We start from the raw sequence: 23,777 nt of genomic DNA on the forward strand, positions 1-23,777 counted from the left end.
AATTGATTCTTTGTTACTTTTCAGGCTATTGCCGCTGGTTGCAATAGACCAAAATCGAATTTAGGTTTTACAACCGCATTAACATCGACTGGTAAACATACAACCACCTCGTTGTCATCATCTCAGCCAATACCCATAAACACAGCAACCTCAACATCCTCTTTGACATCCCAAGCTACAGCGCGCAATTTCGAGAAGCAACATCAACATCATCTTCAGCATCAACAGAATCTTGACAAACACAACTATCGTGACCCACTACAGGCAGGAAACGAGTCATATAGCTCAGTGGATTCGAGTGATTCTAATGATAATCAATCGAAATCATTGTTCGAACTCTGTATACTGACGGGCATGCATAAAAATCGAGATTCTAATATGGTCGGTTCCTCAGGTGGCAGTACAACGTCACGCAAACATACCAGAAGCGTACAATCACACCGTTTAAAGTCGGGCCACCCAGAACATAATACTACCCAATCGAATCCCAATTTGAAACAGTTCGATTCGTTGCCCATGCAAGGCAAACAATTAACACCGAATCGTCATGTCCGCGAGCGAGACCGAAGAGATGAGAAACTTCTAATGGAATGCATAAACACTGGAATAATGAAAAAGATTGGAGAATCGAATAAGCAAACATCACTACTGACCCGTGAAGCTTTAGTTTTACACAATACACAGCCAAAAAACGGGCAGGCTACGTCTGCAGCTGCTCAAATGGAAGAAGCAACTCACCCAACAAGTGCCAAATACACCAACAACACTCACAATTCCTCCATTACAGCCAACACCATCATCACCACCACCAACATCACCACCATCACAGCAGCTCCAGACGTAGAGAAGAAAGACAACTACACCTTAGTCCCAGAGAATTTGAACAAAATTCAACAGCAACATCAGCAGAACAACATCAGCAACATCACCACCAGTCTAGACGAAGACATAAAAGATCAAAAAAATCACAACATGTATCAACAGCTGCAACGACAACAGCAACAACAACAGGAGGAGGGACAGAGTCAAACTCTTCAAGCAGACGTAAATCTTCAAAATCTCGAGAACGTTCCCGAGACAATGAAAGGTATTGGGTGTAAATATGACATTGAAAATTGCGATTCGTTAGGCAACGACGGCAACACTACACAAAGCGACGAATCGAATCAATCGTTTATAATGGAAACAACCGTTTCTCTGGAAGCCAAACAAGCTGAATGCATTAGTTCCTTAAATAATTGCACCGAGAAACATAAAGATCCCGATTTAATGCTCAAATCGGTGGAACGCCTGACCTTGGAGTTCGTTTCGTCCGCCGAACAATTAAGAACCAACAGCAATGCCACCGGCAATGGAACACAATCTTTAAACTCTGATTCTAGTGAAAATCACAAGAAAATTAATTCATATCTTAATGGGAATTGTGGTGGAGGAACTAATAATTCTACCTCTAATAACACCTGGAATGAAGACACCTGTCCCAATGACGTTAGTTTCCCTAGTGTTAGTGTAACTGCGCCCAAGGTAGCTTCGCTTAGTTACGATGACGATGATGAGGATCAAGCCACCACGGCCGATTATAAAGAATTAAATGATTTTGCTGAAAACACTCCTATAAACGAGGAGTTACCCGCTCCCGACATGTCTTTAGATTTCGATAACATAGGTCTACAACAGAATGGCTTCTATTTGGATTCCTCACAACCAGCCTCTTTGGATTGTCTCACAGAAACTGAAAAAACTTTGGTAAATGGCGAGAGCAGAGTTGGCAATTATACTGTCAAAGAGAGTGTGGTAGATGAGGAGAGCAATGGCAGCAATGGTTTGCATTTCAAATTGGGAGGCATTGTCCAGACAGCTGCCACTACGCCATCATTGTTCTTCAATGCGAATGCCATGACAAACTCTACTTTCATAGCCCAAGAAGCCAGAAAACTGGCCGCTAATCTGCAAACTTCCGATTTAGAGGAAGAAGAGGAATTGACCTTTAGTATTACTAGTTTAGATTTGGATAACATAAGACCGCCTTCAGGAATGGATTCTTTAAATATATCGGGCTATTATCAAGATTCCACACAACCGAATTCACTACAACGAGTGGGCAATTCACCACATAGTCCACAAATGTCGTTTAAATCACCGAAATTCCCCAGGAAAAATTTGCCTGCTGGTTTAATGGCACGAAGAGCTCTGGGACATATGCCTCCCCACCTGACCGGCAGCGTGGAAAGTATAAATTCCTCTTGCAATCTTCTGCTGGACAATATTAAGCCACCCTCTTTAATGGATGAACTGTTAGATTCAATGATAAGTGTAGCAAGCATACAATCGGAGATAGCCGATGACTGCAACAGTATGGCCACCACTGTTACTGTTTCGAATTATGAAACTTGTGCTGGTGGTGAAGATGGCGACACGGTCACTTTGCAAAGTTGCTGCGATAATTATTTGCCCAAAGATGATGATCACACATTAAATGAAGGTAACACCACACCGCTGCCCTCTGACTTTGATTTCAGTTCGGCCGAAAGTACACCCAAAAAGTCAGCAGCCGCTTCTCCGGCCTCTGGCTACAAAAGAAATCTAACACCAAAACAGAAAAGAAAAATAATTAAAGACCGCTTTAAAACCTATACAATTGAAGCGGACATGATTATTAACGAAGAACTGCAAAAGAAAATGGAAGAAGCGCAACAAGATGAAACGCTAGCCATTGAAATAACCAACTTGGAAAGCGATGAGCAGCAGCAGGAACTGGAAACTGATGCTCAAAGCACCCCACGTAGCAGAAGAAGATCTAGTCAAGATCGTTACAAAACACAAACTATAATCTTTTCGGATCTGCAATTTAACCAACAAACACAATTGAGTAGTTTAGAATCGAATAACGATGGCCAGATGAGTGATAATTCCTTTTCATCCATCAGAAATATGACACAAAATTTCAAATTTATAACAACAGCTACAGCTGAAATGAATACTTTGCCCCAACAGGAGTGTGAATCAACTAGTTTGGAATATGATCAAAACTCTGAAACAGAATCTTGTCATAATTTCGGTAATAATCAACAATCTTTAACTGATAACGAGGATTATGAAGAGGAAGCGCAGGTCGCTGAAACTGCTCGTCCAAGAATTGTAAAACCCGGTGATAAAGATTTAGATAAAGATAAACAACAAGAAGAACAAGAGATGGCAACTGTAAAAGCAGTAAGAGGTGGTAAAAAACCTCAATATGTTTCACCCTATAGCATAAAGTACCAAAAGTCAACAGGGGAGGGTAAGACAAATACAAAATTAACACCACCCGTCAATACAAATTTCTTAAGAAAACGCAATGGAACGGGTAATGTCGCAACAACATCGGGAGCTTCAACAGCCAGTTCTAATACTAAATTGGCACAAAAAAAGACAATTACCAAGGAGACGACAGTGGTAAAGAAAGTTGAAAGTAACACAGCTACGGCTACAACTCCTGCAGCACCAGCAGCCCTAGAACGACAGGGTACCTTTGTTAAAGATGAACCATCTTTGGATTCATCTAGTGTTCCCGTAGTGGATACAAGTCCCACTAAAACCAAAATATCAAAATTACCAACAAAACGACAAAACTCCAACACAGCTACTTCGGCCCATACATCACCACAAAAGACAGCCAGTACACGAAAGTTGCCAACCTCCGCCTCTGCCCTGCAGGCGACAAACAAACGCAATTTGGGCTCCATTAGCAAACCACAAAGAGCAAATAGTACCGTTAACATACGTGTTACCACAAATGCGGCCCGTATAGCGGTTTTATCCAATCGAGTCTCTACCACTACACCACCTTCTCGCAGTAATTCCTCCTTGAATTCCGCTAATGCAGCCGTAACGGCAGCACAAAATGCTGCCACTAAAATAAATCAAGCCCAGTCACGTATAGCGGGTATATGGCGTAAAGTAGATGAAGCAAAGAATCGCCAGCCACCCTCGAAAATATTAAAGGGTTCACAGTTGAAAGCTACAAAAGCACCACCTCAACCCGGTAAGCTAATACGCAGTACAACTTTCGATAATACTCCTCCTGTGGAGGGAAAACCGGTTAAATCGGTGCCACAGTTAAATGGTACTAAATTGCCAACAAGTGGTGCTAGCAAAATTGCTGCTATAACACACAGACAAACAACCAGTGCTGCTAATCGAAAATAATTCCCTTTTTATATTGTTTAGTTCAAATAGAAATTAAACTGTAGGTGTTGATTAAGAATTATTCATTTAATTAAACTGATTTAGGCTTTTTCAAAAATGGTCTTCCTTAAAAAAAAAAAACATTTAAAATCTGGAGCTAAACTCCTTTTAAAACAAAGTAAATTCATAATTTTGTTTGAATTAAAAGGGAAGACTAAACTTGGGTTAATAAAACCTTAATAACTCAAATATTATTTAAAAAAACAAAGACTATTTAAAAAGCCGTGATTTATTGAGTTCACAAATATGCATAAATCCTATGTATAAGATTTTTCGAGATACTCCTGTCAAAGACATTTCAAATAAGTTTTGCTTAGACACCTAAAGAAAAATATATCAAAAATTAACAAAAGGTTTCCTTCAACAGAATTTTATTCTTCTTAAACAACGCAAATACTTTCCATTTTAAAACATTAGATTAAAAATCTTGTTAATCAAAATTTAATTCATATCTTCCCTAAATTAAAGCATTTAAAAGAAAAACCAAAACTGCGTATAATTTAACAGACAAAAAAGCAAATTTTTAGAAACAAAAATGAAAAAAGCGGCAGGAAAATTACATTTTAACAACGCACATATTTTAAGAGATGAAAACATATGACGACAAGACTTGAAATTTAAAAACGTAATTAAAAATTAAACATTATGAAGAAAAGCACAATAAACTACCATTAGGGTGTTTAAAACATACTAATAACATTTTAAAAGAAATACCCTATAGTAGACCGAACAGCCCACAATAAACAAACGAAAATCTTGAAACAACTCAAACAAAAATGTAACATTTGTATCCTAAAATTAAAACCCAAACAAAGGCCTAACACAAACCAAAATTAAATAAAATTTGTCCAGCAATTAACCATAAATACAAAAGTGCTAGTTCACATTTGTACAACCCAATATAAGAGAATCAATCCATTTAGCAAGAAATAAAATATAATTTGAGATTCTTTTTTTTCTTTCTTTAAATTAGAAAAAGTATTATAAACTGTAGTATATAGATTGTCCTAAAGCTAAAACATTAATAAATAAAACCTAAAATCAAATCTGAAAGTCAAAGTAATTATTAAGTAAAAATATTTTTAAATTTTGTTTCTTTTTTTTTCTTCTTTTTTCTAGAAACTTCAGCCAAATGTATTTAAAATATTATATATTTATTATGAATTATGAAATTACTTAATAATAATTTACAAAATTAAAAAAAAAAACAAATTTATATCATTTATCAAAGTTTAGTATTTAAAATATTGCAAAGAAACCAACTCAATCTTAAAAATTTAATTTGTTTCCTCTATGTTTAAACTTGTGAGACTTTAATTTTCGATACCAAAAACCAAAAATTACTATTTTTAAATATTTTAGTTTATTATTATTATTATTTTTTTTTTTTTGTTCAACAAAAGCTTTACATTTTCAAAACTTTGTTTTTATATTTTATTTTAAACTCTGTTTTTTTCATAAAACTTGTTTTAAATTTAGTTTTTTTAGTAATTTTCCATTTAAAATTAATTTATTTCTTATTAAATTTAGACTAGTGTTATATTTATATGCATTAAGAAAAATTTGTATGTTCGAAAAATTAATATTTTATTGATTACCAATACATATATATAAAAATAGTTATTTAAATAAAATGAATATCAATAATAAAATAAAACATAAATAAAATCTTTAATTTGAATGGGGGTTGTTAATTTGTCATTTTGAAATTTTGTTTTAATGGTTACGAAAATTCGTCAAGCTTAATTTTGAACATAATATTTTATTGTATTCAGAAGACTTATGTCGTCAATTTTCTGTAATTTCGAACTACAGGAATCGTGTTTCTACAATGGTTGTTTAACCAGCCTTAAAAAATGTTCGCATATAATTTCGAATTTTTAGATTTAGTTGTACGAACCAGATATTATTTTAAAAGCATCAGCATTTTTTCGAATATTCGAAAATAATATTGTATTGACAACAGGTGGGTTCATAAGACTGCAAAATCCGAAAAAGTTGCCGTTTGGAAATCTCTAATAAAAAATGAATGTTCAAAAATCTTTTTATAAAAGAGGAATTTTCGAAATTTTCTATAAATAAAAAAATAATGTTTCCTGATAGGACAAAATTTGATATAGATGTTCCAGGTATCGTTAGAAATCTTTATATTTTTAAATTTGTCCAATAGATATCCTCGAAGTTTTAATTTCAGTTAAATTGTGGGGCCCTTTACAAGGAGAAAAATATAGGGCAACATAACGCGGACCAGATTCAGCAGATACTTTCGAAAAACTTCTATTAAGAAAGAAATTTTCGAAAATCTATATGTTTATAAAAAATAATGTGTGTTTATTTATTTGTGGGTTTGTTTGAAGTCTATAAACTCCTAAACGGCTGAACAGATTTTAATGAAATGTGTTTTCCTGTATGTCGGGAAGGAACTATAGGTAACTTTTTATTTTAAGGAGGGGAAGTGGTTCGCCCACATCCAAAATACGAATTAAAAGTTGCATATCTCAGAAATTGCAACAGCTAGAGTCCTCAAATTTTGTATGGATAACTTTGAAATCAATATGAACTATATATTCATATATTGGATATCTTAAATTAGTATATCTGAGAAAATATAACAGAGTCCTTAATTTTTTCGAAACCTTTAAATTTTGCAGGAAGAACTTTTACGTTCACCTAAACATTTCGGAGAAAAAAAATGGGCGGACTTTTATTAGGTGGTCTTGGAACCTCTCATATGAATTTAATATAAAAAACCCAATTGGAATCTTTCAAAAACTTCAAGTTAGTTTTTATTTATATTGTTTTTATGGTAGCAAAGGCCACTGGTTATAGCTGGTCTTTTATAAAGTAAAAAGTTTAAGAAAACTTTTTATAAGTAGAAATTTTTAAAAATCTTCTATACGAACAATTTTTGAAAAACCTCTACAAAAAGATTAAATAAATATCTCTAAAAAAATAATTTTCGAAATTTTTAGAAAAGATGAAATTTTGGAAATTTTTTATAAAGATTTCCTAATTAAAAAAATAACAGTGCTAATTTTTCTATTACTAATATTATATAGCCTTCGCTTCAAATTGCTATTTTGTTAAAATTTTCGGAATATTTTTAACTTATGCCAAAAAAATTTCAATTCTGAATATAAAAAGTTAAAATATTACTATAATCCGCAAAAATAAAAAATAATCCGAATTTAGAATTATTGACAAACAACCCTGTCAAAAACAAAACTCCCAATCTGGCAATATCGTTTTATTATATTTTTCCTATTACTGTCATTCGCAATTATTAAAGCATATAGAAAGCAAGAAGCAACAAAGATAAAAAACGAAAAGCCGACTAATTTATTAACTTTCTCGAATTTGTTTTAGCAACATATTAAAAAACCCGCAGATAATTTATTATAATATTAATAATAATTTTTATCAAGTGGACAAGCGGCTGTAGAAATACAAAAAAACTTAAAACGCAAAATGGTGTTGAGAGAAACAGTGAAAACAACGCTTTTAATGTTGTTTGGAATGCTGGTGGCAGAATGTGCAGTTAGCACAAATGAATATATGAAAAGGGAGCACTCATTAGTGCGGCCCTTTCAGGGTGAGTCAGCAGCTGCAGAAGCAGCCAATGGAAAGTGATTATAAATTAGATAAGTGTGATAATTTTGTTGTCTACGTTTGATTTTAGGTGTTGGTGTAAACTTGCCCAATTGGGATTTCATAGGTCATACAGTAGTGACCAGCAACTATATAAGACTGACACCAGATTTACAATCAAAAAGTGGTGCTTTATGGAATTATTCGGTGAGTGCAAATGTAGTTTACTGTGGAGGAATATAATGATTGAAAAATTTATTTTGTTTAGCCTTGTTTGACTAAAAACTGGGAGTTACATGTCACTTTTAAAGTTCACGGCAAGGGTAGTGAATTGTTTGGTGATGGTTTTGCCATTTGGTATACCAAAGATCGTATGCAAGCTGGTCCAGTTTTCGGGAGTAAAGATCATTTCTCAGGTTTAGCGGTGATATTGGATACCTACAGTAATCACAATGGTCCACATAATGTAAGTATAAAGACTTTTATTTTTCTGTAAAATTGCACAAAAAATATTTAATTTTAGCATCAACATCCATATCTCAGTGCTATGGTCAATAATGGCACTTGGAGTTATGATCATGATCGTGATGGTACTCATACCCAATTGGCCGGTTGTGAAGTACGTTTCCGTAATGTTAACTATGATACACATGTGGCCATACGTTATGAAAACGACATTTTGTCGGTGTCAACAGATTTAGAAAATCGTGGCGAATGGAAAAATTGTTTTGTAGTAAACAATGTTGAATTACCCACAGGTTATTTCTTTGGCCTGTCAGCCACTACCGGTGATCTTTCGGATAATCATGATATTTTGGGTTTTAAATTTTATGATTTAGATACAAATGTTACGGTAAGTTAAACATGTTGTTTATATAAATTTATAATTTAATAACTTTGTTTCTCTTTAATAACTAAAAGCCTGAACAAATTATGGCTCGCGCCAACATCATACCAAATGCTAAAACCTTTGAAGCTCCACGTGAACATAAGGATGATCCCAAACCGGGCATGTCTAATACTAAAATCTTTTTCATTTTATTATTCGGTATGTTGGCTGCCGTGGCTGTGGCCATTTTTGCTATTTCCTATTTCAAGGAGAAAAATGCGCGCAAACGTTTTTACTAGTTTGTAAATATTTAGGCCCGTTTTTGCAGTTCCCCCCTAAGGGAAGAAATTTTACATAAGGTTAACGATAAAACCGGCCAACAGTCTTCAAAACTCCACAAAAATTCTTTGAGAGAAAAAAGACATGAACTTTTAATTACAACAAATTAAAAAAAGAATAACGAAGATTAACTTTAATATTCTAAAAGTCAATTTTGTTTTGAATTAAATTTATGGTATTTTCAAAATTTTCCTAGTATTTCCTATTCTATAATGTATGGTTTATTTATTCAATTGGTTTATAATATTTATTTCTTACTATTTAATTGAAACAAAAGAATATTAAAAAAAAACGAAATGTAATACAAAAATTGCAATTTTTCCAGTGATATTGCATCTCCACAAATTTTTACGTAGCAAAATGTTTAAAATAAATAAAAAACAAATGTAAATGTGTAATGTAATTAAAACAACAAATGCAAATTAAAACAACTATGGATGATTGTAAATAAATAGTTAAATGTAAAAAAAACAAATGCATAAAGTGTTTTATTCACAATTTTAAGCATCTGTTCTAATGTAACTAGATTTAGAACCAAGTACAATAGGAACCAAATAATGTTCAATAGAATTAAGACAATTTTGAACAAAAGTCTAGTTCCAGAATTATATTAAAAACAGTAATTAATAGTCTAAAAAAGAAACTAGAACGAGTAAACTAATAAAAATTTTCCTGTTTTCTTATTTTGAAACAATAAAAATAACTAATTAAACGAATTAAATTTAATATTTCCTGTGTGTTGGCAATGCAAACTAGATAAGTTGCCATAGTAGCATTTTTTTTAATACCAGTATTTCCTGAAACTTACCCGTCTGGCATCTCTTTACTTATTGTTTACCTTTTAATACTGGCAAAAAACAGCAATTTTGATAAAAAAAAATAATGACCACCGATGAAAGAAATTTTCGTTCTTCTTATTATGAAAAAGTTGGCTGCCACAGTGTTGAAGAAAAGAAATCCCTTAATAAATTGCTGCAGGATAATATACGCAATCATGTGAAATTAAAACAATTTTGTTTAAGCTACACCGTACCCACCACTCATCGTAGTCTGTTGTGGAATATTATATTGGGTGTCATGCCACTGCACAAAAACTCTACGGAATACATAATGGAGCAACGTAAGGCCGTATACGATGATCTCCTCAGAGCTGTGACCATAATGCAGTATGTTAATCAAAGTACGCCTAAATGTAAAGTTCTGCTGAGTATGTGGCAACTGGAGCAGAACTGTCTATTGCATGCCCACAACAATAGCGACAAAATGGAAATTGATCAAAATTTCATCGAAATTGTTAAGGTTTTATTGCAATTATTCGATGATGATGTTGAGACTTATTGGTTGGCTAAAGAGTTTTATGCCTGTACACGAGAAATACAACAGGAGTGTGGAAAACTTAAGGAATTGACTCAAAATTTGCTAAAGAAGGAAGATAGCCAATTGTGCAAGTATGTGGAAAATTTTTAAAACTTATTTATAGTTATTAGACCTATATTTTTGTTTTATTTAGCCATTTAGACAATTTGTCAGTTTTTAGTTCTAATGATCTTTTGGACAAATGGTATGTCACTTGTTTTGCTGGTGTTATCAATGAATCGAGTTTAGTTCGTGTTTGGGACAAAATATGTGGTGGTTCCAAAAAGATAGTGGTATTTATATTTTTAGAATTGGCCAAAGCTTTAAGTGAGAAGGCTTTGAAATGCAATACCAGGCAGGAGTTTAAAACTCTAGTAGAACAGGTATGTTCTTTGTATCGATGAAGATTTTCTCCAAATATAAAAATTCCTTTGTTTCAGATTAAGGATCCCGATGCACTAATCGTCAATAAGGCTATAAAAACATGGCAGAATAGCAATCAACACAGTGAGAAAATAACCGTACACTAGCCGTACATAGAATTCTAAGTTTAAAATTTAATTTATTAACGATTCACTTAAATATATTTGAAAACAACATCTTTTTTGTCTTGTACTGTTTGCAATTCAAGTGTTACGGGACACTGTAACCAATAGGATAATAGTTCCTCGGTATAACCAATAAGGAAGTACATTTTACGAGCACTTATTGCTTGTCTAACAATAGCAGCTATGCGTATGGTATTGTGTTGACGTTTAATAATGACCTCGGAGCAGACTAAAGAGTGCCAAGTGCCGATTATGAATTTGCGTATGAAAACGTCTTCAATGGCGGTTTGAGAGGGACGCAAACCATCCAGCATGGTGGCTGTAATTTAAAAAAATAAATTAGTGGTGTATTGATCCAATGTTGTTTATATAACCTACAAGTATTCCATGAATTCCAGGATTTACGATGAGCTATATAATGAGGAGGATTGGCCATTTCATAAGTTAAAGGTTTGTCGCGTTTTGTGGTTATGCGATAGCGGCCAGATTGAGTTTTAGCACAACTAGCAGTAGTATGTATGGCTGCGACGGCATATTTGCTGGTGGCCACCACCTCTGTCAGCATTAGGGGAGTCAACTGGAAGAATATTATATTTAAATTAATAATTTTTATAGTTTTTATTTAACAATTTACCAACTTTTTGTAAAGCTGACATTTTTGCGTTGTGCTGTTAATGTGAAGAAAGAAAAAACTTTACATCAACAGCTGTTAATGACATAACATTTTCCTGCAGTATGTTCAGTGAGTGAAACTCAGGTTAACAATTTATTATGACTAGCAAATGTCATTTAGTAATAAGAAGCAGATTATTGCAAGAAAAAATTGTGTTTTTCTAATATTGTTTGTTAAGTTGATTTTTTTATATTAATTTTCTATTAAAGTTTGTAAAGAATTTTATATACAAATGTTAAATACTCATACAGTTGCTATTAATTTATGTGAAAGATTTACATTTATCTTAATAAATCTATAATTTTTCCAAAAAACAAGGTACATATTATGCAAAAGTGTTTTTTCTTGAGCTGGCTGGTCTACATCATCATGTAATTATTGACCTGTAACAATTTTGGAGAAAAACTGTTTTCTTTTTCTTTTTCAATTTTTATTGAGCTTATAATTATGAAATAGTTTTATTATTAGTGAAAGTTAAGTGTAATAAGTGTTATGGGTAGAAATCTATTTTCTATTTATTTATTATTTGTTGCAAAAGATTTTTTTTGGATAAATTTTCTTTGGTATGTTTTTTTGCACATACCTTCACACACATAAAATCGATAATTTTTCAATCAGCGATAAATTACTGCTATTTTGTCTCCTTGTCAAACTACTAGTACTTGACTAATGTTTATATTGTGGCGTGTGAAATATTTTATTTTAATTAAAAAATAAAAACGATTTTAATTCAATATTTTTGGAAATTATAGAAATATCGATTACTTATCGTTGTTAGAAAGCTTTTTCAATAAAAAAGTATAATGTATCTAAAAAGATCGAAAAATAATTAAATTTTTAGATTTGGTATTTCCGTTTTAACTGAGTATATATGTTATAGAGTCCATAATCGTTTTATAGATCCTTTCTAGAATCATGTAATTAGGGACAGTTATATGTATAAACCAATTTTTGATTTGATTTTAATTAATTTTAATTTGTAATTATTATTATTATAATTTTATATTAAAAACCAGTTTTATTAATTAATTCTTTTAATTTTTGTAGAAACATTTTATGTAACTTTTGGCCAATAGTAGCTGCTATTGTTTTTAAAAATGGAACAAGAAATCGGTACTTGGGATTCGGTATTATTGGAAAATCTTTCTGAAGATAGTTTCATTAATAACATACATCAACGCTATAAACGTGATCATATTTATGTAAGTATTTTAAAGGAATTATTCATATGTATTGATTAATAATTAACTTATTTCAATTTCAGACCTACATTGGCACCTCAGTGGTTGCAGTAAATCCATATCATCACATATCAGAACATTCGTTGGACTTAATACGCAATTATGGTAGCAAGGGTATTTTTCAATTACCGCCACATATGTAAGTTGAAAAATTATAATAATTTCATACATTTATGACCTTGAAAAAGTAACACATAGTATGTTTAAATTGGACCAATAATATCGCTTAAGTCTGCAATGTAATTTTTTGCTTAAATGTTTTTAAACATTTTAATGATTTTTGTTTTGAAAAAATCTATTTCACATTGATATTAATAACAATTTTATTTACTTTTCTCAACAGATATGGTCTGTCGAATCTGGCATTTCAATCCCTTAAGGATCAAAGTGAAGACCAGTGTATACTATTAACAGGTTTGTCAAGATATCCTTAATAAACATAAAATATTTCTAATTTTTCTCTAATTCCTACTTTAACGCCACAGGTGAGAGTGGTTCTGGTAAAACAGAATCTTTTAAAATGATTGTCAATTTCTTAACACACATACAAGAAAGATCGAAAGAATCAACAAGCTCTCAACGAAAACAATCTACGGCCAGTTCAACAGTCGGTGCTACTGCTGCTGTTGCTAGCGGTTGTTCTGCGGCTGCCAGCAACAAACATCGTCGTACCTCTAGCTCATGTTCTGTGGGTCCTTCGCCGAATTATATGCTTTGCAAAAATACTTCGGCTACGGCGAGTACTAGCACTACCTTGTCCATGCAACGACGACAGTCTCCATCGCCAGGACCGACAGCACGAAGATGTGACATAGCATTGCAGCATCGTTCACGAGCAGATAGTTCAGAGCGTCAAGGTAAATGTTCGAATGTGCGAGAAAAAATGGTTGAGTTTGATTTTTCACATCATAAAAGTAGTGAGAATATAACTACTATGGATAGTTCATACACCACAGCTGCATCGGTTCACTATAGTCAAGTGCAACAGGGTACAGCATCGGCATTAACCCTTTCGCCACATCCTACAAAATCTTGTTTTAAACATCATCAATCAACACAAGTTCCCTGCAATACTGCCACACCCTTAAAATCAACACTATCAACAACTTCTTCATCTTCATATGCTCGTAGTGCTTCGCCGAAATATCTCACAGGTTCCACCGGCGGAGGTTGTCGACAATGTGGTCATAGTAAATGTACAAGAGCTCAAAGTTTCGATAGAGATGAACCAGATTTCGGTTTTCAAAAACCCTCCGGAAGTCGTAGTCTATCGGCTTATCCCTCTGTACAACTACAACGTGGCAGTTGTTCCAATCTTGTGCGTCAAACCTCAACCGAAAGTTATACACGCGATGAGCGCCTATCGCTAATGGGTTCCATGCAACGTATTTCTCTTTATGATGCTCATAAATTGAATCAAACATCTGCACAAAAATCTCCATCTTCATCGTCTTCAAGCAGAAAATACAAGAGCCCTTTAAAAAGATTAAGGGAATGTGTGTCGTATGCAGATGTTTTCCTCGAGGCCATGGGTAATGCTGCAACTCATAAGAATAATAATTCAAGTCGTTATGTAAGTTTAAAGGACAGATGTTTTTAATTATGGTGTGTGTTTAAAGAATTATTTTTTTCTTTTTAATTTTAGGGTAAATTGTTTGATATAGAAATTGATTTTAAAGGAGATCCTATTGGCGTTCATATAACACATTGTAAGTTTATGTTATTAGTTTGAATTTATTAAAATATACAATATAGATTATATACTAATCTAAAGTCTGACTTTAGACTAATCTTTAGAGTAAAGACTAAAATATAGTTCAAACTAAAAACTAATTTATTGTACAGAGTTTAGACTAATATATAGGCCACACAATAGACTTATTTATAGTTCAGACTATATACTAATCTATAGTTCATAATATAGTATAATATATAGTAAATACTAGATTAATCTATTGTGCAGACTATAGTCTTATTTGTAGTCCAGACTATGGACTAATTTATAGCCAAGGCAATATATTTCTAATCTACATTCCACACAATAGACCTATCTATAGTCCAGATTATGGTTCGAACTAAATAGTATAAAAACAAATAGAATGTATACTGTAGATAAATCTTTGTCTCAAAAGATCATCTGTCAAGAAATCATCTGGTCCTTACTACACTAATCTAAAGCCTAGTCCGATCAGTAGTCCAAACTATAGACTATATAGACTAATATGTAATTCAGACAATATACTAATCTTTTGTCCACACTAGAGACTAATCTATAAACCAGACTATGGACTAATCTATAGTCCAGACAACAAACTAACAGACTAAACTATTGACCAGATTCTAGATTATAGACTATCAAAATCAATTTACTACAATGAATAATAAGAAACAGAATTCGACTTTAAATTTAAATCACAATCGATATTTTTGCAAATTTATAACATATAACATGTATTATTGTTATTCTTTTTACTTTTCATGTCTGTTTTAATTAGATATGTTGGAAAAGGTTTGTTAATTAAAAGAATTTTAAAATTTGTAAATGAAATTCACTCAATTAAGTTTGAGAAAAGATTTTCACAAAAATTTCTTTAAATTTTTGTTCAGCCTTATTATTATAAAACATTTATAATAGTTTACTTTTTCAAATACTCAATTATAGACTCGTGTAACAAATACTGCAATAGGCGAAAGAAATTTTCATATATTTTATCAATTATTATTGGGTGGTGACTTGCAATTGTTAAGTAAGTAGAAAATTAAAAATTTTTAATTTAAATTATTTTAATAAAACACGAAATTTCTAACAGAGTCCTTAAAATTATATCGTAATGTGGAAAAATATGAAATTTTAAAAAATACAACTGCCATTGAAGAAGATCGCACTAATTTTCATTATACAAAGGTTAGTTGCTGGATTATTAATGAATTATTGTTTTTATAAACAAATTATAAAATTCTTTTTATAGAAATCTTTAGAGGTTCTTGGTTTATCATGTGATGAAATAAATGCCATTTTTCGTGTTATAGCTGTTGTCCTTAAATTAGGTAATTTTATTTTTGTACCGGTTACAAATATAGATGGCACTGAAGGTTGTCAAATATCCAATATTTATGGTAAGTGACAAACTTGTTAATGGGTTTAGAATATGTTTTTAAATACTTATACCATAATTTGTTATAATTTTTGCAGAAGTACAAGAAACTGCTCATTTACTTAATTTGGAAGCTCAAATTTTAACTAATTGCCTTACAAGAGCAAGCTGCTCAAATAGTACACTGGAAGATGTGGGTAAGTGATAATAAATGATTACAAAAATTAACTTAAAAGCATTTAAAATTTGAATATTAAAAAAAAAGATTCTCTACAAAATTCTATACTAATGAAAGACGCTTTTACATTTTCTCTTATAGGTTGCGAACTTGACGCTCGTCAAGCGTCTATTGTCCGCAACACCTTGTGTCGTACACTCTATGGACGACTCTTCACTTGGCTGGTGAATAAAATCAATGAGAGCCTTAAATCAACACAACGTGAAAAAAATTTAGCTTTATTAGATTTTTATGGTTTTGAATTAATGGATAATAACTCATTCGAACAGTTCGCTATCAACTATAGTGCTGAAAAAATCCATCAAAATTTTGTACACAACGTACTCAGGGTTGAACAGGAGCTGTATGCCCGCGAGGGTCTCGAGTGGTCGCGTATAGATTATTTTGATAATGAATCAATATGTGAACTTATCGATAAACCGAACTACGGTATATTAAGTTTAATCAACGAACCACATTTAACCACCAATGAAGCTCTATTGCTGCGCATACAACAGTGCTGTGCTGGTCATCCGAATTTTATGATTTCACAACCGAATTCGATGTCATTTCGTATACGCCACTATGCGAATGTCGTCCAGTATTCGGTACAACGTTTTCTGGAGAAGAACTCCGATATGCTGCCAAAATATATAAGTTCAGGTTTATATCAAAGTAAACTGCCACTCGTACAAAGTCTTTTTCCCGAAGGGAATCCTCGAAGACAGGCCACTAAAAAACCCACCACTTTAAGTTCCAATATACGCACTCAATTACAAACTTTACTCGCCATAGTTAAGCCAAGACGTTCGCATTATGTATTCTGTATAAAGCCCAACGAATGCCGCCAGCCGAAAAGTTTCGATATGGCTTTAGTGCAACATCAAGTTCGCTACATGTCCCTCATGCCTCTGGTCAATTTGTGCCGTCAAGGACATTGTTTTCATATGTCTCATGCCAAATTCTTTTTGCGGTATAAACTTCTAAACAATACAACCTGGCCTCATTATCTTGGTGGCACTTGTGTTGAGGGTATCGCTGTCATTATACGTAATCTTCCACTGCCATCAGCTGAATTTACAATTGGCACAAAAAACGTTTTTGTACGCAGTCCACGTACTGTTTATGAACTGGAACAGTTTCGTCGTGTACGCATGAATGAATTGGCCGTTTTGATACAGACCACATTTCGTATGTACAAGGAGAGACGTTTGTTTTTACGCATGCGTGAAAGTCAAATTGTGATATCAAGTGCTTGGAGAACTTGGAGGGTAAGTTGTTTTGAGATATTTGTCTAATTATTTGTTCGTTTAGGTTTTGCATGTTTTTTATTTACGCAATAAAATAAACATTCCAGTTGAAGGTTAATATTTCAATTTCCATGGTGTAAATACATACAAAGAGATGTCGCTTCAGACGATAATCAGCTTTATTCTCAAGAACTAAGATCACTAATACATTTTATTTTCCCCTTAATTAAATTAATTCGTAACATACAAGAAAGTTTCTTTAATATCTCGAAATAATTTAGCTTTTTCTTATCTACAACGAAAGAGTTTGTAAAATAAACAAAAATTTCTTAATATTCACGAAAAAACATATTACGAAACAATTTTTTTATTTTCGTAAAATTATAAAAGGTTTTAATTAAAGAATATTTCGCATTTTATACGAAAAAAGTTGTTAAAACATTTTTGAAAAAAATTTCAATAGAAAATCTTTTCTTTCTTTTTTATAGAAAAGATAATATTTTATTTAAGAGATTTTTGTAGAAAATATTTAGATTCTATAGAATGTTATAGAAAAAAGTTGAGTGTAAAAATTTTTCTATTAAAAATATGCATATAACGGCGTATAACAGTTTTTTCTATAAGAAAATAGATTATTCTATGAAAAATGTGTGTATAACAGTTTTATAGAGAAAGATTTGCGCAAAACTGCCTTTTCTATCGAAAAATTTGTGTATAATTGTTTTTTTATATAGAAAAATTTTTATAGAAAATACTGTTATTATCAGTTTTTTTAAAAGAAAACTTTTTGTATATCAGTAGAAAGTCTTTTGCTGAAAACACTTTTCTCTAGAAAATCTTTAGTTGAAAGTCATTTCTACAGAAAATCATTTGTTGAAAGACTTCTATAAAAAAAAAATATTTTGTTTAATAATATTTCTATAGAAAATCTTTTGTTGAAAGATTGTTCTTTGGAAAATCTCTTGTTTAAAAGGCTTTTCTAAAGAAAATCTTTTGTTGAAAGTCTTTTCTATAGAATATGTTTTGTTGAAATACTTTTCTATAAAAAATCTTTTGTTGAAAGACTTTTCAATAGAAAATCTTTTGTTGTAAGATTTTTCTATAGAAAAACTTTTGTTGAAATACTTTCCTATAGAAAATCTTTTGTTGTAAGACTATTCTACAGAAAATCTTTTCTTTATAAAATCTTTTTTTCGAAAGACTTTCCAATAGAAAACCTTTTGTGGTAAGACTTTTCTATAGAAAATCTTTTGTTGAAATACTTTTCTATAGAAAATCTTTTGTTGAAAGGCTTTTCTATAGAAAATCTTTTGTTGAAAGGCTTTTCTATAGAAAATATTTTCTTGAAAGACGTTTCTATAGAAAATCTTTAGTTGAAAGTCATTTCTATTGAAAATCTTTTGTTGAAAGACTTTTCTATAGAAAATCGTATGCATTTAATATAGACAATTTTGTGTATAAGAGGTTTTATGTAGAAAAGTTTGCATATAACAGTTTTTTATATAGAAAACTTTGTGTATAACAATTTCATATATAGAAAAACTTAAGCACACATTTTTATAAAATAATTTTTTCTCTAAAAAAATAAGTTTATAACAGTTTTGTAAGTTGTATAATCCGATCTTATAAAGTAATCAACAGAATTGTAAAATTTTCATCTGGAATAAATGTAAATTTTGTGCAAATTATATATTGATGTTATTTGCATGTTGTTTTTTTTTTCAAATTTTGTTAATATAATTTTAATTTAGGAATGCCGGTTTGGTATTCCCTTCACAGGACGCAGACATTTATGGAGTATTTATCGTATAGTAAGCATGCTTTATATATAACACATGTATTCTACCACTTTCTTAAAATGCTAATGGCTGCTTTAACTAATTTACATAAACAATTCCTCGTATATTATAGTTTTTATAAATGTTGGAAACCCATTTGTTTCATTAGACTTCTAGTATTGTTTTTATCTTCCAATTTAACTTATTTGCTCTTAATTCTAGGCCCGTGAAGAATATCGAAATATGCGCTATAAACGACAAATTAAATGGGCGGTCGAAGTTATATCACGTTATTATTTACGCTGGAAAATACGTCAATATTTTCTAACCATACCGTTAAGATTACCACCAAACACTTTGAGTCCCCTATCAATGGATTGGCCTACGGCACCAAAATTCTTAAACGAAACATCGCGACTGCTACGTGCCATTTATCATCGTTGGAAATGTTATATATATCGAAATTCATTTGATCAAACCTCTAGGAATCGTATGCGTGAAAAAGTCACCGCCAGTATAATATTTAAAGATCGTAAAGCTTCCTATCCTAGAAGGTAAACGCTTATTTAGTGTTAAGAAAATTGAAGTTTTTATTAAATTGCAATTTTTCAGTGTGCCTCATCCATTTATTGGAGATTATGTACGTTTAAGACACAATCAACAATGGAAGAAAATGTGCGTGGAAACAAATGATCAATATGTTGTATTTGCTGATATTATAAATAAAATTACCCGATCGAGTGGAAAGGTAAAAGAAAACATAATAATTTATCATGCTTCCTACTCAAAATTGTTTTAAAATGTCTCATTTTTAGATTGTGCCTATTTTATTAGTCTTATCAACTTCATCTTTATTACTTTTGGATCAAAGAACCTTACAAATTAAATATCGTGTACCGGCTGCTGAAATTTATCGCATGTCTTTAAGTCCTTATCTTGATGATATTGCCGTATTTCATGTTAAAGCTGTAAGTAAATAATCGAAAGAAAACTTGTTTGTTATTAAATTTTTATTTTCTTTTTAGTCTGAATTTGGACGTAAAAAGGGAGATTTTGTATTTCAAACAGCTCATGTTATAGAAATCGTTACAAAAATGTTTTTAGTTATACAAAATGCCACTGGAAAACCTCCGGAAATACATATAAGTACAGAGTAAGTTTATGGCAAATTAGACAAAGATTTGTGAAGATTTTTTTTTAACAAGAGCTTTTCCTATAGAAAATCTTTTGTTCAAGGACTTTTCTAAAGAAAATTTTTAGTTGAAAGACTTTTCTATAAAAAATATTTTGTAGAAAGACTTTTCTAATAAAAATCTTTTGTTGAAAGTCTTTTCTATAGAACAACTTTTGTTGAAAGTTTATTCTATAGAAAATCTTTTGTTGAAGAACTTTTCTATAGAAAATATTTTGTTGAAAGATTTTTCTATAGAAAATCTTTTGTTGAAAGACTTTTCTATAAAAAATCTTTTGTTGGAAGACTTCTATGAACAATCTTTTGCTGAAAGACTTTTCTATGAAAAATCTTTTGTTGAAAAACTTTTCTATAGGAAATCTTTTGTTGAAAGACTTTTCTAAAGAGAATCTATTGTTAAAAGGCTTCTATAGAAAATCTTTTGTTAAAAGACTTTTCTATAGAAAATCTTTTGTTGAAAGATTTTTCTATAGAAAATCTTTTGTTGAAAGATTTTTCTATAGAAAATCTTTTGTTGAAAGATTTTGCTATAGAAAATCTTTTGTTGAATGATTTTGCTATAGAAAATCTTTTGTTGAATGATTTTGCTATAGAAAATCTTTTGTTGAAATATTTTTCTATAGACAATTTTTGGTTCAAAGTCTTTTCTTTTGTTGAAAGACTTTTCTATAGAAAATCATTTGTAGAAAGACTTTCTCTAAAGAAAATCTTTTGTTGAAAGACTTTTTAAAGAAAATATTTTGTTAAAAGGCTTTTCTATAGAAAATTTTTTATTGAAAGACTTTTCTATAGAAAATCTTTTGTTGAAAGACTTTTCTATAGAAAATCTTTTATTGATTTACTTTTCTAACGAAAATCTTTTGTAGGAAGTCGTTTCTAAAGGATATCTTTTGTTGAAAGTATTTTCTTTAGAAAACCTCTTGTTTGAAAAACTTTTTAAAAATCTTTTTTTAATATTAAATCAAATATGTTTTAATTGCCAGATTTGAAGCAAATTTCGGACAACAAACGGTTATCTTTAATTTTAAATATGGTGGCATGTCGAATTTAGCACAAGGACCTCCAAAAGTTACTAGAAAAGCTAATCGCATGGAAATTATTGTATGATCCGCAACAAAAACTTATCGCTGGACCTCAATGACTTTTTTAAATGCCTATGAGCTGGATGCTATGGCAGATTGAATTAATATAAGGAATATACATAAATAAACTCTTACACCAAAACGTAAACCTTCTTCCACTCCTTGAATACAGCAAAAAACAACAACCAAAACTGACAATCATACAGATGCAGTTGTTCATATAATAAATAAATTATAAAAATAAATATTAAACAAATTGTTTGAAGAAACAAACTGGAACATATTGTTTCAAAATTTGTTATAAACGTGTGCCAAATGAAATTATATGGAAAATCTTATAAGGCAAACAAAAAACTACTTTTTATCCTTAAATAAATTTTATACATATTTTATTAAATAAGTTTTTAATAAATAATTTTTGCAATTTAAGTTAATTTCTTTTAATTATATAAGTCACTATAAATTAGTTATGAATATGTAAAATAAAAGGTTATGTTTAAATTTGTATCCTACCAAAAGGCATTTAAATTATATTAAGTTTTATGTTTTCTCTATTACAACTTTAAGGCAATAGTTTTTCTTCCAACCGGTTTCACAAAAAAAAAAAACTTTTTTAACAACAAAATCTTAAGAATATTTACTTACTTACTGCATAATCATGCTAAATAAACAGATTTTATTATTCCTTAAATTTTTACAAACCACCTTCTAATATTTTTCACTTTACTACAAACCTTGTGAAAAAAACGAAGAAAAATCAACACATATTTACAATAATTGCAAACGGAACAATATTTGAATACACAAAAACCTTAAAACAAATTTCAATAAATAAAATTATTATACTTACCATTATTAACAAAACTAAAACTCTTCAAAAAAAATAAAATAAGATTTTTCTTAAGTATTAATAACAAATTATTTAAATTCAAATCAATAACTTCAATTTGTTATTTCAGCTTCTGAAAAATCTTAATTTACAACAATTGAATTTAAATTAATAGAAAAAACCTTTAAAATTAATAAAATATCTATCTATATACAACAAAAAAGTAATAAACATAAAACAATTTATTAACAAAGAAAACATTTAAATAAAATAATTATTAACTATTATCATATAAAAACAGAAATTAATAAACAAAATTCACAACAAATATCTGCCTATAAAAAATTAGTGAAAAAAAAATAATTGAAATAAAATCAAACTTATTTAATATTTACTATTTAAGTAAATACAGGAAAGTAGTAAATTTTTGTTTAGAAAGAAAACGAAATAGAAGAAGAAAAATAACTAAATATTTAGTGCTATTTGAATGAATTATTTTTTAAATTATTAGTTTATAGTTAAAAATTTAAAAGAAAAAAAAAAAAAAAAAAACAAATAAATAATGAAAACTCTATATATTTAGCTCATATATATATTTAAATATTATCATGTTAACATTAATAACATTCATAGTTTATTAAAATAACTAAAAAAACAAAAAAAAAAAAAAAAAAAAAAAACAAGTAATAGATTTTATGTAATAAATTAAAATGAAAGATACTTTTAAGTAAAACAATTATTAAATGAAATTAAAAAGGAATAAAAACAATAAACATGTTTTTTATTTAAATAAATACAGACGGACCACATAAATGATTATGCATTTATAGCATTTTATTAGTTGTAAATTATTCTATCTTCTTTGAAAGACTATTTAAATAAAATATTTAAACGAATTTCTCCCCAAAAAATCTATAAACTTACAAGGAAAAATTCAAAAATACCAGTTGTTAAGAAAAAAGAACCAACAGTCCACCATTATTAACTACCTTAGTTAGGATCCAAAAAGTACTAGTTGGGAAAAAAGTACCAGAAAGTCCATATTTATAGATTTTCATTCAATACTCAGCATACATAAACTTAAAGTTTCTATGTTTTATTGCAGGAAAATCAAAAAAGTACCAATTGGAAAATGTCCCCTTTTATAGATTTTTATTCAAATAGTTCAATATTATAAAAAATTCATAAAGTTCCAGTTGAATAACGAAAAAGTACCAAAAAGTTCACGTTTATAGATTCTCATTTACTACGGGCTTTATATGTTTAATTTCAGAAATCTCAAAAAGTACCAGTTGAAGAACAAAAAGTTCCTGTTGAAAAACAAAAAGTTCACTCTTATAGATTTCCATTTCATCAAGATCAATATTGCAGAAAAATCAAAAAGTAGCTGTAGAAAACGAAAAAGTACCAAACATTTAATTTTTTTTTATATTCTCATTTATTCTTTAATCTATTTATGTAAATCAATAAATAAATCATTTTAATGTTTATTTCTACAAAAATTGTATTATTTTTTTTTTTGCATCAGCTGTT

General features: G+C 30.2%; 5 protein-coding genes across 8 annotated transcripts in view; 4 read left to right on the top strand and 1 right to left on the bottom strand.

The window, feature by feature from the left end:
* The window catches only part of LOC119605874 (adenomatous polyposis coli protein), a 31,625-nt gene extending 27,301 nt beyond the window's left edge, over nt 1-4,324 (top strand). Inside the window, exon 4 of the mRNA XM_037959205.1 lies at nt 25-4,324. Within this exon, the coding sequence (XP_037815133.1) occupies nt 25-4,188 (4,164 nt within the window). The 3' untranslated portion in view covers nt 4,189-4,324. The remainder of the gene's footprint in view (nt 1-24) is intronic.
* Nucleotides 4,325-7,507: 3,183 nt separating this feature from the next.
* On the top strand, nt 7,508-9,130 carry LOC119605876 (vesicular integral-membrane protein VIP36). Its single transcript, XM_037959207.1, has 5 exons — nt 7,508-7,819; nt 7,907-8,022; nt 8,084-8,281; nt 8,339-8,668; nt 8,737-9,130. Exons 1-5 carry the CDS (start codon nt 7,696-7,698, stop codon nt 8,941-8,943), a joined length of 975 nt encoding a protein of 324 aa, XP_037815135.1. The 5' UTR covers nt 7,508-7,695; the 3' UTR covers nt 8,944-9,130.
* A 717-nt stretch (nt 9,131-9,847) lies between these two features.
* Nucleotides 9,848-10,938, top strand: LOC119605877 (TBC1 domain family member 7). Its single transcript, XM_037959209.1, has 3 exons — nt 9,848-10,431; nt 10,494-10,722; nt 10,780-10,938. The coding sequence occupies exons 1-3, from the start codon at nt 9,866-9,868 to the stop codon at nt 10,867-10,869; spliced, it is 885 nt and encodes a 294-aa protein (XP_037815137.1). The 5' UTR covers nt 9,848-9,865; the 3' UTR covers nt 10,870-10,938.
* Nucleotides 10,877-11,656, bottom strand: LOC119605878 (28S ribosomal protein S24, mitochondrial). The gene is made up of 3 exons (XM_037959210.1): nt 11,526-11,656; nt 11,266-11,464; nt 10,877-11,206 (listed from the first exon to the last, which is right to left on the bottom strand). Exons 1-3 carry the CDS (start codon nt 11,541-11,543, stop codon nt 10,917-10,919), a joined length of 507 nt encoding a protein of 168 aa, XP_037815138.1. The 5' UTR covers nt 11,544-11,656; the 3' UTR covers nt 10,877-10,916.
* A 32-nt stretch (nt 11,657-11,688) lies between these two features.
* Nucleotides 11,689-22,463, top strand: LOC119605873 (unconventional myosin-Ia). Of its 4 annotated transcripts, none has more exons than XM_037959202.1 (17): nt 11,689-11,931; nt 12,608-12,762; nt 12,825-12,940; nt 13,145-13,215; nt 13,287-14,374; nt 14,447-14,510; nt 15,297-15,310; nt 15,464-15,548; nt 15,612-15,706; nt 15,771-15,918; nt 15,995-16,093; nt 16,216-17,384; nt 19,364-19,695; nt 19,754-19,889; nt 19,957-20,109; nt 20,167-20,294; nt 21,317-22,463. In XM_037959202.1, exons 2-17 carry the CDS (start codon nt 12,658-12,660, stop codon nt 21,438-21,440), a joined length of 3,927 nt encoding a protein of 1,308 aa, XP_037815130.1. In that variant the 5' UTR covers nt 11,689-11,931; nt 12,608-12,657; the 3' UTR covers nt 21,441-22,463. The 4 variants fall into 4 exon arrangements, 3 of the variants coding, with proteins under 3 accessions (XP_037815130.1, XP_037815132.1, XP_037815131.1); XM_037959203.1 differs by having other exon boundaries at nt 11,695-11,878; XR_005231611.1 differs by lacking the exons at nt 15,297-15,310; nt 16,216-17,384; nt 19,364-19,695; ... (2 more) ...; nt 20,167-20,294; nt 21,317-22,463 and having other exon boundaries at nt 15,995-16,038.
* Nucleotides 22,464-23,777: the final 1,314 nt, after the last annotated feature.

The sequence above is a fragment of the Lucilia sericata genome, unplaced genomic scaffold (assembly GCF_015586225.1).
Source record: "Lucilia sericata isolate MDLA Ls3-8-SP2 unplaced genomic scaffold, ASM1558622v1 Contig000529F_arrow, whole genome shotgun sequence".
NCBI lineage: Eukaryota > Metazoa > Arthropoda > Insecta > Diptera > Calliphoridae > Lucilia > Lucilia sericata.

What these genes read in the sequence shown, in the direction of transcription:
- LOC119605876 (XM_037959207.1), top strand. Translation starts at nt 7,696, where the DNA reads ATGGTGTTGAGAGAAACAGTGAAAACAACGCTTTTAATGTTGTTTGGA. An exon ending in ATTAGTGCGGCCCTTTCAGG is followed by an intron (nt 7,820 to 7,906) that starts GTGAGTCAGCAG and finishes GTTTGATTTTAG; the next exon opens with GTGTTGGTGTAAACTTGCCC. An exon ending in ATCACAATGGTCCACATAAT is followed by an intron (nt 8,282 to 8,338) that starts GTAAGTATAAAG and finishes ATTTAATTTTAG; the next exon opens with CATCAACATCCATATCTCAG.
- LOC119605878 (XM_037959210.1), bottom strand. An exon ending in CTGGAATTCATGGAATACTT is followed by an intron (nt 11,207 to 11,265) that starts GTAGGTTATATA and finishes TTTAAATTACAG; the next exon opens with CCACCATGCTGGATGGTTTG.
- LOC119605873 (XM_037959202.1), top strand. Translation starts at nt 12,658, where the DNA reads ATGGAACAAGAAATCGGTACTTGGGATTCGGTATTATTGGAAAATCTT. An exon ending in ATAAACGTGATCATATTTAT is followed by an intron (nt 12,763 to 12,824) that starts GTAAGTATTTTA and finishes TTTCAATTTCAG; the next exon opens with ACCTACATTGGCACCTCAGT. An exon ending in CTAATTTTCATTATACAAAG is followed by an intron (nt 15,707 to 15,770) that starts GTTAGTTGCTGG and finishes TTCTTTTTATAG; the next exon opens with AAATCTTTAGAGGTTCTTGG.
- LOC119605877 (XM_037959209.1), top strand. Translation starts at nt 9,866, where the DNA reads ATGACCACCGATGAAAGAAATTTTCGTTCTTCTTATTATGAAAAAGTT. An exon ending in GAAGATAGCCAATTGTGCAA is followed by an intron (nt 10,432 to 10,493) that starts GTATGTGGAAAA and finishes TGTTTTATTTAG; the next exon opens with CCATTTAGACAATTTGTCAG. An exon ending in TTAAAACTCTAGTAGAACAG is followed by an intron (nt 10,723 to 10,779) that starts GTATGTTCTTTG and finishes CCTTTGTTTCAG; the next exon opens with ATTAAGGATCCCGATGCACT.